General features: G+C 32.1%; 1 protein-coding gene across 1 annotated transcript; it reads right to left on the reverse strand.

The window, feature by feature from the left end:
- Positions 1-2,258: 2,258 nt before the first annotated feature.
- On the reverse strand, positions 2,259-14,475 carry LOC139524160 (glycine cleavage system H protein-like). Its single transcript, XM_071318772.1, has 5 exons — positions 14,311-14,475; positions 6,100-6,179; positions 5,309-5,372; positions 4,627-4,758; positions 2,259-3,617 (listed from the first exon to the last, which is right to left on the reverse strand). Exons 1-5 carry the CDS (start codon positions 14,456-14,458, stop codon positions 3,523-3,525), a joined length of 519 nt encoding a protein of 172 aa, XP_071174873.1. The 5' UTR covers positions 14,459-14,475; the 3' UTR covers positions 2,259-3,522.
- Between the last annotated feature and the right edge of the window lie 547 nt (positions 14,476-15,022).

Raw genomic sequence — 15,022 nt, forward strand, 5'->3', positions numbered from 1 at the left:
TCAAGAGAATCTGACCAACCGGGTATTTATCCTTTGAATTATTTGATTCTTAAATAATACCTTTAAACTCCATCTAAGATCATATAATATTGGGTTGATCAATAACTAATGTTAGGGGAAAGGGTTTAGCTCTCGCTTTCATGCTGAATCCAGCCGCATTCTTTGTCCCTGTCCCAAGTCAGGCGACTTTAATTTCTGTGATTACCTTTGATGCTGTTCCTCATATCTTTTTTTTATTTAATTGTTTTGTCCTAAATCAGGTCATAGGTTTTGTTGTTTGAATTGTCTCAAATTTTGTCATGTCTGGGCCTGTCATATCCAATTTTAGGTATACATAATGGATTTTGCTCCTTGTTGATGGCGTGGATGTGACTTAAAATATTTTTGCTTAAATCATCGTCATTTAGCATTTATTATGTACCCATAGATCCATATTTAATACTTATTAAAACTCTATTTCAAAAATTTGTAAGGGTTCCACGGAACCCAGTGTCTCGCCTACTTTTGCTGTTAATTGCAGACTCAACAAAAATGAGGAAAAACATCAATAAAAATTTCCCTCTCGATACTGTCTTTTGATTGAAGCTTCCAAGTTTGGTAAAAAAATCAAGGATAGTTTATGAATCTAATAAATGTTTTATAAACTTTAACTGCAGACTGTATGTAATGTTAACTGAAAGAAAAACTAAGTCCATTTATAAGTAAAATACGGAAAAAGTGAATTTTTTTTCACAAAAACTACTTCTGAATAATATCTTATGATCAGAAACAAGCTTTTGTCTAAGTTTGGTAAAAAATCCAGGATAGTTTAAGAACATTATAAAAATTTTAAAAACTTAAACCAGAGTGAATGTTTTGTTTCTGGCAAAAAAACTAAGTCCATTTATAAGTAAAATACGGAAAAGTGGAAATTTATTTTTACAAAATTTTCTTCTTGATACTATCTTATGATCATAAACAAGCTTCTGTCCAAGTTTGGTACAAATAAAGGATAGTTTATGAAAGTTATTAAAATTTTAAAAACTTTAACCACAGAGTGAATGTAATGTTTCCTCGCAGAAAAACGAAGTCCATTTATAAGTAAAATATGGAAAAGTGTAAATTTATTTTTACAAAATTTTCTTCTTGATACTATCTTAAGATCATAAACAAGCTTCTGTCCAAGTTTGGTACAAATCAAGGATAGTTTATGAAAGTTATTAAAAATTTAAAAACTTTAACCACAGAGTGAATGTAATGTTTCCTTGCAGAAAAACTAAGTCCATTTATAAGTAAACTACCGAAAAAATGGAATTTTATTTTTACAAAATTTACTTCTGGATACTTTCTTATGATCATAAACAAGCTTCTGTTCAAGTTTGGTAGAAATTCAGTATAGTTTAAGAAAGTAATTAAAATTTCAAAAACTTTAACCACAGAGTGAATATTTGTGGACGCCGCCGCCGCCGACGCCGACGGAATGTAGGATCGCTTAGTCTCGCTTTTTCGACTAAAGTCGAAGGCTCGACAAAAAGTGAACCCAACTTCATCAACACACTGTGAAAATGAGATCAAGGTGAACATGCGACAATGTTAATTCCCAGTTACTCATAGAAATTCATTAACTGACCTACCATGAAAAGTTATGATAATTTTTGAACCACAAAATCAGTTCAAGGTTAAGTTAACTAAATCAAACTGATATGCACACTTTTTAATGATTCTATAGAACAATTATAGTGTAATTAAGAAAACTCTCCTAAACACATAAACCATGAAATTAGGTCAAGGTCAAGTGAAACCAATCTGATAGAAATACACATTTTACAACAATTCTAACAACCAAAACTAGTCAACCTATAGTAACCATTAGACATGAGAATAACTGACCTTCAATGGTGAAATCATTCAAATTCAATGTTTATGAATGTTCAATGAAATAAAATTGTTTTCAGGTGAGCACTAGTAATCAAATGACGCACTAGTAATCAAATGACAAAATCAAAAGTTTAAACACATCAAACAAATGGAAAACAACTGTTATATTTCTAACTTTGTACAGGCGTTTTCTTATGTTGTAAATGGTGATTAAACCTGAGCTAGCTAAACCTCTTACTTATGTGAGTCACATCAATTTCCGAAGGGTTTACAAATGTATTTACTCAGTTTTATGAATACAAGTTGTTAATATTTTCTATTGACTTGTTTTTACATTAATGTAATTGCATTTTGAATAAAATTGGCTATGTTTGTCTTCCAGTAGAAATGAAAAGTTAAAATATTTAAAAATGTCACTTTATTTTTCCAACCTATTCAGTTAATACCATATACTCACATGCAAGTGATGTAAAACAATGACAGACTTGTAGATGGTTGATTATGAGTGCAGCAGCAAATATTACAGGTATATTTGGACAAACTAAACAATAGCACTTCTTTCTTATGATAAATTTTGTAGTTAATCTCTTATCTTTGCAATGATTTATACATTGCATTACAAGTACAAAGAATAGTGACAACTATGATCTACCAAACAAATATTATCAAGTCTCGTGGTAAGATATTAAAACAAAATCAAGTTATTCAAAAAAATTCAAAACACCCAAAAACAAATATGATAGGTCATGAAAGGATGAAGTACTACAGGGTACAATTTCTCAAACAAAACTTGTAAAGGATTTAGCTTTCATACTCAAAGACAGTTCTAAAAATACCTTTAATTTTCAACAGTCCCTTTGCTCAGTTATAATGTTATACAATTTTATAAACAAAAAAACTATTTATTCAAATGCCACTGGAAATTGTCTAATGCCAATTTAAATCATGATGAGTTATACTTTCAATTACCATGAACAAAATAATACATCATATAAATAAGGTGCACTTTTTCACACAGTGGCCTTTCATATTGGATGTGGAATATTATCTAAAATCCTGCAGTATTAAGTGCTTTTAATAGCAAATATACAAAAATATTTCAAAGTTGCATCACATGATGTGTGAATTGAGGTCAACTCTTTCAATTATATTATTGTGACCTCTTTGAGAAAAGATAATGGTTCATGAAAGAAAAAATCCCATAAATCCCCTGCCCTGGAATGAAAAGAAATAACTGCTTTACGCATGGAAAAATAGTGAAAAACATTTTCATCATTCCATAAAAAAAATTAACATACAAAAATAAGCGTTTTCTTGGAGAAATTGAAGCAATAAAGAATCGTCAGTGATTTAATATAATTTGAATTTTATTCAATAACATCGTTTCTAAAAAGTATAATCAGTTATATAAATCCCTTTTAAGATGTTTATAAATATATAAAGACAGGAAACTTATATATATGATAAGTACATAATAAACAAGATCATAAATAGTCCAGTAACGGTTCATGGGAAACTCATGTTAGAACTGAAATACATAATAATTCTGAAAGTACATAAATAGTCCAGTAACGGTTCATAAAAATATTCAATGAGTAATAAAGTATAAAGCACTGTGTTTCCCCTTAGATCTGTACATAACATGGTTTCTACGATTGTCCAACATCATTCCAATGTCTCACAATATTTTTTGTATGCAGATTCAGTCATCAAAGCTTCTAATTCTTCTGGTTGACTTAGTTTAACTGTAAATAACCAACCTGTAATAATATGAAACAAGTTTTTAATTTCTACCATGTGGTACAGTAAGACTGGTAATAGATACTTTATAGATTCCAGTCAGAAAATAACTTTTGAAAAATTGGGCTAAGTTTCCAACATCACAGCAAAGGGAAATAAATCAATACTCAAATCACATTAATTGTTGACAAACAAAATTGATTTTTTTTGGTGGATTTTTGTTTCTTATCATAAAGTAATAACTAATATTGTAATAGATAAAACTTGTAATGAAAAAACAAATGTTTAATATTTTGCTGAAATTTTTGTATCTGCGAGCCTCCTTTATGACATATTCATGATTTTTTGTTGATCATCAGAAAATATTGACATTATTTCCCAAAGATCAACTGTAATTAATTAGAAAAACATATTATACATCTGTAATAATAAAAAATAATTTCATCAATAATATATTCACATCTTACAGGTTAAAAAAACTTTAAAATTCTGCAAATCTAAAAGTTTAGAAAATTATTATCTCATTGATTAATGTGACCTTTTACATTTCAATCGACAACTTTCGATTTCGATGCATTTCCGTCAAAAACTGGTATTATTGAACATTATTCGTGCGTTTAGGGGCATCGTCACTTCCATTCCAATGTTGAGCTAGTGGTTGGAAACCTATAATGCTATATTGCACGAATTATTCAGCAAATCAAATTCTCATAATTGACAATCAGCACTGCTGTCATTAGGGAATTGTGTTTAGGTACTTACAAAACAAACATTATTTCTAGTTTATCCTGCATAATGACGATCACTAAGACGCTAGATTAACGTTAATAGTGCAGGGATACAGGCCATCCCCTCTATCTGGTAAATGACGTCATAAAGGCGCGCATAATTGAGTTTTTTCCAGTGAAGGATGAACTCGAAACTGGTTTATTCTATAAGTGTACATATGTTGTTTTGGTTGCTGTCCCATTTCGTTTATATCAATCTATAAATGACAATATTTTGAACAACTGAGGGAATAATTCTTACCTTGATCAAAGGGAGATTCATTTATAAGTTTTGGGTTATCTACTACAGCATTGTTTCCTTCTACAACTTCACCTGACACGGGTGAATAAACTTCGCTAGCAGCTTTCACACTTTCTAGTATACCTGCTTCACCTGAAATTATAGAAGAGTTATACATGTATTTTAAAACCTAAATGATGTAAAAGTTCACAAAGTAAATAGTACCAGTTTTCTGGAAAATTCCAATTGCACAATTTCATTTAATCTATTTATATCTATTTTTATATTTACATCGCTTATATAGTCATCAGATGACTTTGGAGGTCAACTCGATACTTAATTAGATGGCGTCTAGACTAAAATACACACAAATAAAAGCTATGTATTATCATCCCCATGCCCAGTTAATTTAATTATTTATTTTAGACTTTAATACTTTGGATAAATGTTTTACATTGTTATAAATCAAATGATATGAGAATTTGAGTCAAATCGGTGAACATGAATTTGACAGCTAGTGCCCTTTCAAATTCATTGGTATTAACAGTGAAAATTTGGTATAACAAAATCCATAGTACAGATAATGTTTTATTGTATGGTTACAAGCAGTATTTTGTAAGAAAAATTGCAAACAGTGGCATTTGGTGTCTTGTTGAGAGTTGTTTCATTGGCAATCACACCACAGCTTCTTTTTCATATTTACCATCCAATTCCACTTCTGTTCCAATTTCTGGTAACTGTACATATACTACTTCTCCTAGTTTATCCTGAAACAAACCAAACATCCCTGAAATACAGATAGTACCTAACCTTCATATCAACATTGTTCTTTCTGAACTGTCATTGCACCTATATCCGACATAACATCTTAAGGGACACAAGTTTACTTTGCCCCTTTAAATCGATAAGGATGCTAAAAGATTGATGCACATGACATGCATGAGTTTGCTTTCTTCATGGAAAAGATGACTTTAAATCAATAACAGTGGCGGATCCAGAAATTTTCATAAGTGGGGGCCCACTGACTGACCTAAGAGGGGGCCCGCTCCAGTCACGCTTCAATGATTCCCTATATAAGCAACCAAATTTTTTCCCAAAAAAAGGGGGGGGCAGGCCCCCTAGGCCCCCCTCTAAATCCCCCTGAATAAGGATGTTAAAAGAACACAGCAAATCAATTCATGATTCAACACATTCCAAACAATATACATGTATACATTTGTAGTTCATAAGGCTATATACTACATGTAGGTGTCATTTTCTTACAATGTGTGAGCAGGTTTAATTAAACAAAATTACAATCTATTTTCATAATAAAACAAAACTAAGCATTCTCAGGTTGACTGAAAATGTAAAATATGTATCACATGACATATAACATTTAACATGTTTAAGGTCTGTTCTAAAATATAAAATAGTATCAAATAGGATGGCCTATTATAACCTGACAAGTCAACTTTAACCTTACCACTACAAACAACATTTATCTTATTTTACCTGTGCATAGTCTGTTATGCCTACTTTTCCATTACCATTTTCTTCATCAACCCATTCATGCTTCTCTGTGAAATATCTCTCTGGAAGTATTACATATTTTAGAATTAGTTAAAAGTAAATTATTTCAAAGATCAATAAATGCTTTCTTTCTCCAAATGACACAGCAATTTGATGAAAGATTTAACAAGGTTATTTTACAAAACTCTATATATTAATTTATCAAATGTTTAGTAGTAAATACAGTAGTTTTGAATATTTGATAAATAGCCTGCTGTTTAAAAAGTAAAATCACAAAAATACTGAACTTAGAGGAAAATCAATTCGGAAAGTCCATAATCACATGGCAAAATCAAATAACAAAACGCATCAAAAACAAATGGACAAGAATTTGTCATATTCCTGACTTGGTACAGGCATTTTCAAATGTAGAAAATGGTGGATTAAACCTGGTTTTATAGCGTTAACCCTCTAACTTTGATGACAGTCTCATCAAATTCCGTTAAATTTACATTGATGCGTTAACTAAACAGACACAATAAATAAAATAGTCAAAATATGGGTACATCAGTCATCATCGTATAACAATTTTAAAAGGAACAATTTAACAGAACACAAAAACATCTAATTATCGCATACCCTTTACAGTGCTCTAGCTAGAAATCAAAAGGGGCAGGGTGCCAGTGGAGGGCAGGGCACTTTTTATGATAAGAAAAGGCACTGCTAATTTTTTTGTCTACGTTTCTGTGTGTATCACGAGTTAACGAATCTCTTTTTTTTTTTTTACTGTATATGTTTTTTTTTTTAAATAAAGATGCTTTTCAACTATAGTCTTTATTTCATTGTTTGTGTAGTTATGAATGATATAGTACATCTTCATCAACTTATTATGTTTTTACAGTTTAACTTCACTCTACCCATTGTCAAAGAATATGTGGTTTTTTTTGTTTTTTTTTATCTATATAAAAATTACAGCTATTTAGAAAACTGAGAGCATTACTAACTAATTTAACAATCTTTAGAACATGGATTGCTTAAAGTATAATTATCAAGTAGAAATTGCAATATATATTTTTTAATATGTTCAAAGACAGTTAATATCTTTAAGGTAACATTATTATGTTATTATATATTCAATTGGTAATTTATTCCTTTTATTGATACTAGATAATATTTTTAGAACACAAATTTGTAATAAGCTAAAACAGGGGAAGTAACTCCAAAATCAATTTCCACCACGTTTGAGTTAATTAAAAACTCTGCTTGTCGCAAACAAGTTGAGATGGAAGGCATTTCTGTAAAGGCATAGTTTTATTTTGATGACTTAAATTCAATTCTAAAGTCATGGAAGTCTTCATTTATATACGCTCTTCCATTGTGACTTGGAGATCGAAAATGCCGACCCAAGCTAAACACACTCGTTGACACATTCATCAAAAGTATGACAAAAAGATACATTGTCCTAATTAAATTACCTAGTTATTAACACCTTTGAAGTCTTTATCATTGTAATTGATTGTAATGACATGATTAACCTGGGGGCAATCACACAGGTGTCATATATGTAATTAACTTGGAGATCAGAAATCGATGAAACAAAATTTTACCAAAACGGCACAAGATAATTTTGGAAAAAGACGTCAGGGCAGAAGGGCGCGGATGAAGGCACCCAGGGCGCGGCGCCCTTCTAATTTGGGCTAGCGAGACCACTGCTTTATCACACCCCTACTTTTTTTATTTTTTTTATTACATAAAGTCAGTTTTTATTTATGTAAGCTTAAGAAATATTTTCCCTCAAAATAGGTCTTATAGAACGGTTATTTGGGCGTGACACATTTTATTGAATGACGTCATTGTTTGGTATGCACATGTGACGTCACGAACGTCAAGTTTTCATATTTTTTGGCACACTAAATGCAACTATAAATCAAAGCGCTGTAAGCGCTGAAGACAGTTAACCAAAAACGTAAGGGCAGGCAAACGTACACTGTACATGTAGTTATGAAAACTGTGGCAATGTTTATTTAATGAATTAATTATTAAGGCAAATAATTTATATGTTATCAAGGTTTCAAAAGCAATGCATATATCAATGTATATTTTTTATGGTGAGTCTGCATTGGAACAAGTTCGCAATAATTGCAGATGTAATAGTTGGTAGTAAAATGGTTTTAAATGACTGTTAGTAGTACAAGTTGACTTAGTACAAACATGTAATAGTATGAATGGACTGGTTCCCTGGAAAGAAAACTGAGTTTGTGTTCTATAGTACAAAAGTTACGAGACACAAATCAGACAAATGTTCTCTACTACAGGGATCAAAGGTGAGGTCTGACTGACCTGCCCATAGTAAATGTAAATGATATTTTGTCCCATACATGAATATATATGGTTTAGAGGTGGGGATCTCAACGGTTTTCAAGTTCTCAAACAGGAAGGGGTAAGGTGACCCTAGGGACTTCCCCTATATTTCATTTGATTTGTTATATTGTACCATACATGAATATATAGGGTTTAGGGGTGGGGATCGGTTTTCAAGTTCTCAAACAGGAGGGGTAGGGTGAACCCAGGGACTCCTATATCTCATTTAATAAGTTATATTGACCCTTACATGAATATATATTGTGTAGTGGTTGGGATTTTGACCGTTTCCAAGTTCTCAACCAGGAGGGATGGGGTGACCACAGGAACTCCCACTATATTTCATTTTGTTTATCATATTGTCCCATACATGTTTATATATAATTTAGGGGTGGGGTGGGGATCTCATCCGTTTCCAAGTTATCAAACAGGAGGGGGTATGGTGACCACAGGGACTCCCCCAATATTTCATTTCATTTGTTAAATTGTCCCATACATGAGTATGTATGGTTTAGGAGTTGGGATCTCATCCTTTTCTAAGTTATCAAACAGGAGGGGGTAGGGTGAACACAGGAACTCCTCCTATATTTCATTTGTTATAAAGTACAATACATGAGTATATATGGTTTAAGGGTGGGGATCTCGAGTTCTCGACCATTTCCAAGTTCTCAAACAGGAGGGTGTACAGTGACCACAAGGAGTCCCCCCTATATTGCATTTGATTTATCATATTGTCCCATACTTGAATACATAGTTTAAGGGGTGGGGATCTCGACCTTTTCAAAGTTCCCAAACAGGAGGTGGTAGGTTGACCCTAGGGACTCCCCTATATTTCATTTGATTAGTTATACTGTCCCATACAGTACTTGAATATATATGGTTTAGGGGTGGGGATCCCAATTGTTTCAAAGTTATCAAACAGGAGGGGTAGAGTGGCCCAAAGGAAGCCACCTATATATCATATGATTTGCTTGCATCTTGGTATGTGACCAGGAACATATATACATTTGTACCACTCACTGTTTGTCCATAAGTAATTTTGAGTTTCTGTATAAAATATTTTCTGCTTTTTCTTTCTTATACATCTATCTTTTGGTTTTCAATTCTAGTGTTTATATTCATTTACCATGAATAGATGTATTTTGTAACCTGCCTCGATTTTTTTATAGTTGATTGCCAAAACCTGGACTTATCCTTATCCGCTTCCGGAATCTGATCTGATATTGTAATTGTCTTCTTCACGGCAGCCATTGTTATTGTGTTTACAATGTTGTTATTGTGTTTACAATGTTGTTTTTGTCAGTCAGATACGATTTTACTCGAATTTACACATTATTTGTCAGCGATTTTCTGTATAAACCTAGCGGTTGAACAAAATGAACGTCGCTGTCATGAATATCAATGATGAAAATAAGTTTTGAGATTGTTTATTTTGAGATTTTGCCTTTGGTGAAAAGGTTTGCAAAGTTATTTTTATTGTCTTTCAAGTGGACGGTCCGTCGGGTGTAGCTAGTTACCAAGTCGAAATTCAAAAATTGGAAAAGTCGAAAATCGAGGACCTCGGACCATCGCTAATTTGAACCCCTGCCTCCAAATTGAAAAGATACCAAAATTTTGTCTTCTTATTTGAAATTGATGCCAACAGCATGAACAGTTGAACTTATTATAAAATAGATTAATGACGTACTTGTACATGTACTACGTACATGTATTGACGACAAACAATATTCCTACAACTTTTGCCATTACTGCTTGTCTTTACAGATTTTCGGCGATTAAATATTTCATACAATTGTTCTTTGACATCTTAGCCGAAAGCACAGGCGATAATAAACTACATAATGATTCCTAATGAGCATTACTTCCTATGTGCAACTTCATAACTTTTGGGTGATTCAACGATCATTTAAGGTTTTTTTGTAATTTTTTTTGTAATCCAGAATTAAAAGTATTAAAAAAGTGTTCAGTTAGTTATATATAACATAGTAGCTATATAGCCAGCTAGATAATAACAATGGCAAGTATTTCAGCATTTATTGGGCAGAACACAAATCTAGGGTGCTCGCATAAGGCAGCTTAACTGCATAAAAATACAAAACACACAAAAAAATACAATAATAAACAAAATATTTTTAAAACAACAGCACGCAAATTGTAAGGTTACCCAGGTGCTTTGGATAAGTAAATGAGCAGTTCTTTTATGGCTTTTAAAACAAGACAAAAGTAGAACTGAAGGTAACCCAGTGCTATGGATCAGAAAACAGTTCATATAATATAATACTCTCCTGTTGAAACATATAATAAAGCGTATAAAACATGGCAAAATCTGTATCACATGCCGTATCACCCTCGACCAATATCATCCCTCGGGCTGACATTGGTGTCTCAAGATGATACGACATATGATATGGATTTTGTCATGTATTATTCTCTATATATAGTATGTCATGTACCAATATAGTTGCATGTATTTTTTGCAAAGTTCAGTAAATATATCCCTAGTTTGCATGATCCATTTCTAATATATATACATTCTGAACTAGAGGCTCTCAAGAGCCTGTGTCGCTCACCTGTTACTGTATTTACTGATGACCGCCATCTTGGGTGGTAGGCGGGGTCATAGGACACTTTTTTTTAAATAGATACCCTAGTAATGATTGTGGCCAAGTTTGGTTAAATTTGGCCCTTGTTATAGAAAAGAAGATTTTTGTACAAATTACAAAAATGACGAAAAGTTGTTCAATATTGACTATAAAGGGCAATAACTCCTTAAGGGGTCCTCTAATAATTTTGATCATGTTGACTTATTTGTAGATCTTACTTTGCTGAACATTATTGCTGTTTACAGTTTATCTCTATCTATAATAGTATTCAAGATAATAACCAAAAACTGCAAAATTTCCTTAAAATTACCAATTTTAGGGCAGCAACCCAACAACGGGTTGTCAGATTTATCTGAAATTTTGAAAGGGGATAGATCTTATTCTGATGGACATTTAAATCTTGAAAGATTTGCCCTAAATGTCTTAGTTTCAAAAGATATAAAGCAAAAACTGCATTTTACCACTATGTTCTAATTTTAGCCATGTCGGCCATTTTGTTTGGTAGGCGGGGTCATCAGACACATTTTTTAAACTATATACCACAATGATAATTGTGGCCAAGTTTGGTTAAATTTGGCCCAGTAGTTTCAGAGAAGAAGATTTTTGTACAAGTTACAAAAAATGACGAAAAGTTGTTAAAAATTGACTATAAAGGGCAATAACTCCTTAAGGGGTTGACTGACAATTTTGGTCATGTTGACTTATTTGTAGGTCCTACTTTGGTGAACATTATTGCTGTTTACAGTTTATCTCTATCTATAATAGTATTCAAGATAATAACCAAAAACTGCAAAATTTCCTTAAAATTACCAATTCAGGGGCAGCAACCCAACAACAGGTTGTCCGATTCATCTGAAAATTTCAGGGCAGATAGATCTTGACCTGTTCAACAATTTTATCCCTGTCAGATTTGCTGTAAATGCTTTGGTTTCAAAGATATAAGCCAAAATATACATTTTACCCCTGTGTTCTATTTTTAGCCATGGCGGCCATCTTGATTGGATGGCCAGGTCATCGGACACATTTTTTAAACTAGATACCCCAAGGATGATTGTGGCCATGTTTGGTTAAATTTGGCCCAGTAGTTTCAGAGTAAAGATTTTTGTAAAAGTTTACGGACGGCGGACGCCAAGTGATGAGAAAAGCTCACTTGACCTTTCAGGTCAGGTGAGCTAAAAAAGGGTTAAACTCTCAATGACCTAGTTACATTTGTGCAATACAGTTGTACTTATTGTTTGTTTACAAATATAATATGAATTTTAATGACACAAGCATTATATACGCTTTAGGGATCATCATACTTTACCATATTTAGTAGGATATGTCAGAAAAAATTGAAATGCAGAAGTTCTCTGTTTTGATCCTCATTTTTCTAGAAAAGAAGAGGGTGATACGGCATGTGATACAGATTTTGCCATGTTTTACTTTATTATATGTTTCAACAGGAGAGTATTATATTATATGAACTGTTTTCTGATCCATAGCACAAGAAAAACAAGGGCATTAACCTGTATTTTATGTGAATTATGTCTCATCACACGGTCACCATACAACATGTATGTGACCAGCCACGACATATCCAGGCTTATGAAGGTAGAACGTCATTGTGAGAAAAACACTGTTAACTATATGTGACAAGTCACTTCCAGGCTTAGGAGGGTACATTGTCTAAAATTTGCTTTTTGTATATTTACCTAAAATATTCCGAAACAAAACTCTCTGTCATGGTATTATGACATATTTGTTGTAATAGCAATGAAACGAGTCATTTCGAATACCGGTATGAAATGAGACTGTTCTATGGCGACTTTTATTTATTGAAGGCACTAATTTATAAAACACAACATTATTGTACTTACATGTATTGGCTCTTAGTGATGTTCAATAGCGTATTTGAATAAAATTTCAAAGACTTAAATTTACTACAATACAAACAATTCTTAGCTCTATTTTAGAACATGTAATTTAAACTTGTTGAAATGAAGTTAGTTTAAAATTTGTCAAAGTAAGCTTTAAGAATTCCTTTTTTATTTAGATTTATTATGCATGTCTCTTTACATAGTATGCGACGCGTAACAGTTTATAAGTAGGTGTTCTCATATGTGCATTTGATACGGTGCATTTATTATGGATATATTTCACACTTCATTTATGAAAGAAAATCTTTAAAGCAGAGCATTTTTGTTTGTTTGTACCTCTATTTTAGAACATGTAATTTAAACTTGTTGAAATGAAGTTAGTTTAAAATTTTCCAAAGTAAGCTTTAAGAATTCCTTTTTTTAAATTATATTTATAATGCATGTCTCTATACATAGTATGCGACGCATAACAGTTTATAAGTAGGTGTTCTCTTATATGCATTTGATACAGTGCATTTATTTATGGATATATTTCAGACTTCATTTATGAAAGGAAATCTATAGAGCAGAAATTTACTCCAAATAATTAATTTGTTCTAAAAATGCGATTTTTCCAACTGATAAATAGCTTCAGACTTCAGCCTTAAGGTGTCACAGGAAAGCTGCGCAGGTGTACTAAGGTGTAATATCTAATATTCCTTGTCTAAGGAAACTATTGCATAAACATAAAACTACTTTCTCAGTATACCTGCTGATACTGGAGGGTGGTAATGGGGTTACCTTCATAATAAATAAATTAATGGTAAAAATTCTTGCCAAATGACTTTAACGGTAATTTTTGGTGCATGACGATAAAATATGCACTTTCTTTAAGATGATGAAAGAATTGAATGATTTTCCCAAAATTATGGTAACGATAATTATTTGAGACCTCTGACGAATCAGGATAAGGATATTTTGACGAATCACGGTTATTAAAAATTTTAATCAATTTGACGCTAGCAGTAGATCTGAAAATGGCTGTTTGACGCCTGACGGTAAAGAGCATACACCTTATCGCTATTTGTCCGCCATTACTGGATATCACACAGGTTCCCGTAAAAAAATTCAGCTGGGATTAGCGATAAGGTGTATAATTTACTACCCTCATACTGTACAAAGACTACTGACAAAGTTACTGAATTCTGACAGTCTGAGTCACATAATAAGTTAATTAGGCTATTTCGTGTAAGTAATTGATGATCATATATTTATGAAAATGTATATCATATATAGTATTGGTAGGCCCACTAGTCTACTGCCAGTACAGCACTACAGGATCCAAAACAGTTTCATCAGAAAGATTATTTTTCTTATTTTGTCATTCCTTATTTATGTTTCGAATTACATACGTGCAAAAAGTTTGGAAGATACACTAATTGTTCTCAAATTCTTCCATGCATGTTGCGTTTTCTGTGCATTTCTTGCGAGCATACAGGCTCGACGAAGGGCAAAACGTCCAAACACTACTGTTGCCATTCTGTAAAATGAAACGCGCATGTGTACAGTGTTGATTTCCTTTTGGATATCTAAAATCCGTACGTCGCTCCCGAACACAACAAAACTAACGGTTTGCAGAATGTGACCAAATCCATACATACACATAACCAGAGATATAATACAATACACAACTTATTTTATTTCTCTATTAAAACAATAAACATCAAAAATAATTTAGACGTATAATTCAAAGATATTTAATTTTATCATGTTAGTATATGCAAGGATTTGTATAGTAACACTATACAAATCCTTGGTATATGTCATATTGGGAAGAAAAAAAATATCAAAAAAGCCCTTGAAATGTTTTAATATACATTTATCTCTCTTATCTCTCTTATATATACACATGCATACTAACACTTGCAACTGACCATATACACATGACAAGCCGTTTTTATATTTATTCTATTTTCAAGATATCTCATAAAGTTACGAAAACTGATATCTTATATAATCTATTAATAAAAGTATATCAGTTATCTCGAATATCAAATGAGATATCATATATATTGAATAAGATACCATATTAAACAGTATGTATAAAGACATCTTGATCAGCTA

The sequence above is a fragment of the Mytilus edulis genome, chromosome 5, assembly GCF_963676685.1.
Source record: "Mytilus edulis chromosome 5, xbMytEdul2.2, whole genome shotgun sequence".
Taxonomy (NCBI): domain Eukaryota; kingdom Metazoa; phylum Mollusca; class Bivalvia; order Mytilida; family Mytilidae; genus Mytilus; species Mytilus edulis.

Coding starts and splice junctions, on each gene's coding strand:
- LOC139524160 (XM_071318772.1), bottom strand. CDS start 14,458: ATGCGCGTTTCATTTTACAGAATGGCAACAGTAGTGTTTGGACGTTTT. Junction 5,373..6,099: donor GCATAACAGACTATGCACAG/GTAAAATAAGAT, acceptor GGTTTGTTTCAG/GATAAACTAGGAGAAGTAGT. Junction 4,759..5,308: donor AACAGAAGTGGAATTGGATG/GTAAATATGAAA, acceptor CTATAATTTCAG/GTGAAGCAGGTATACTAGAA.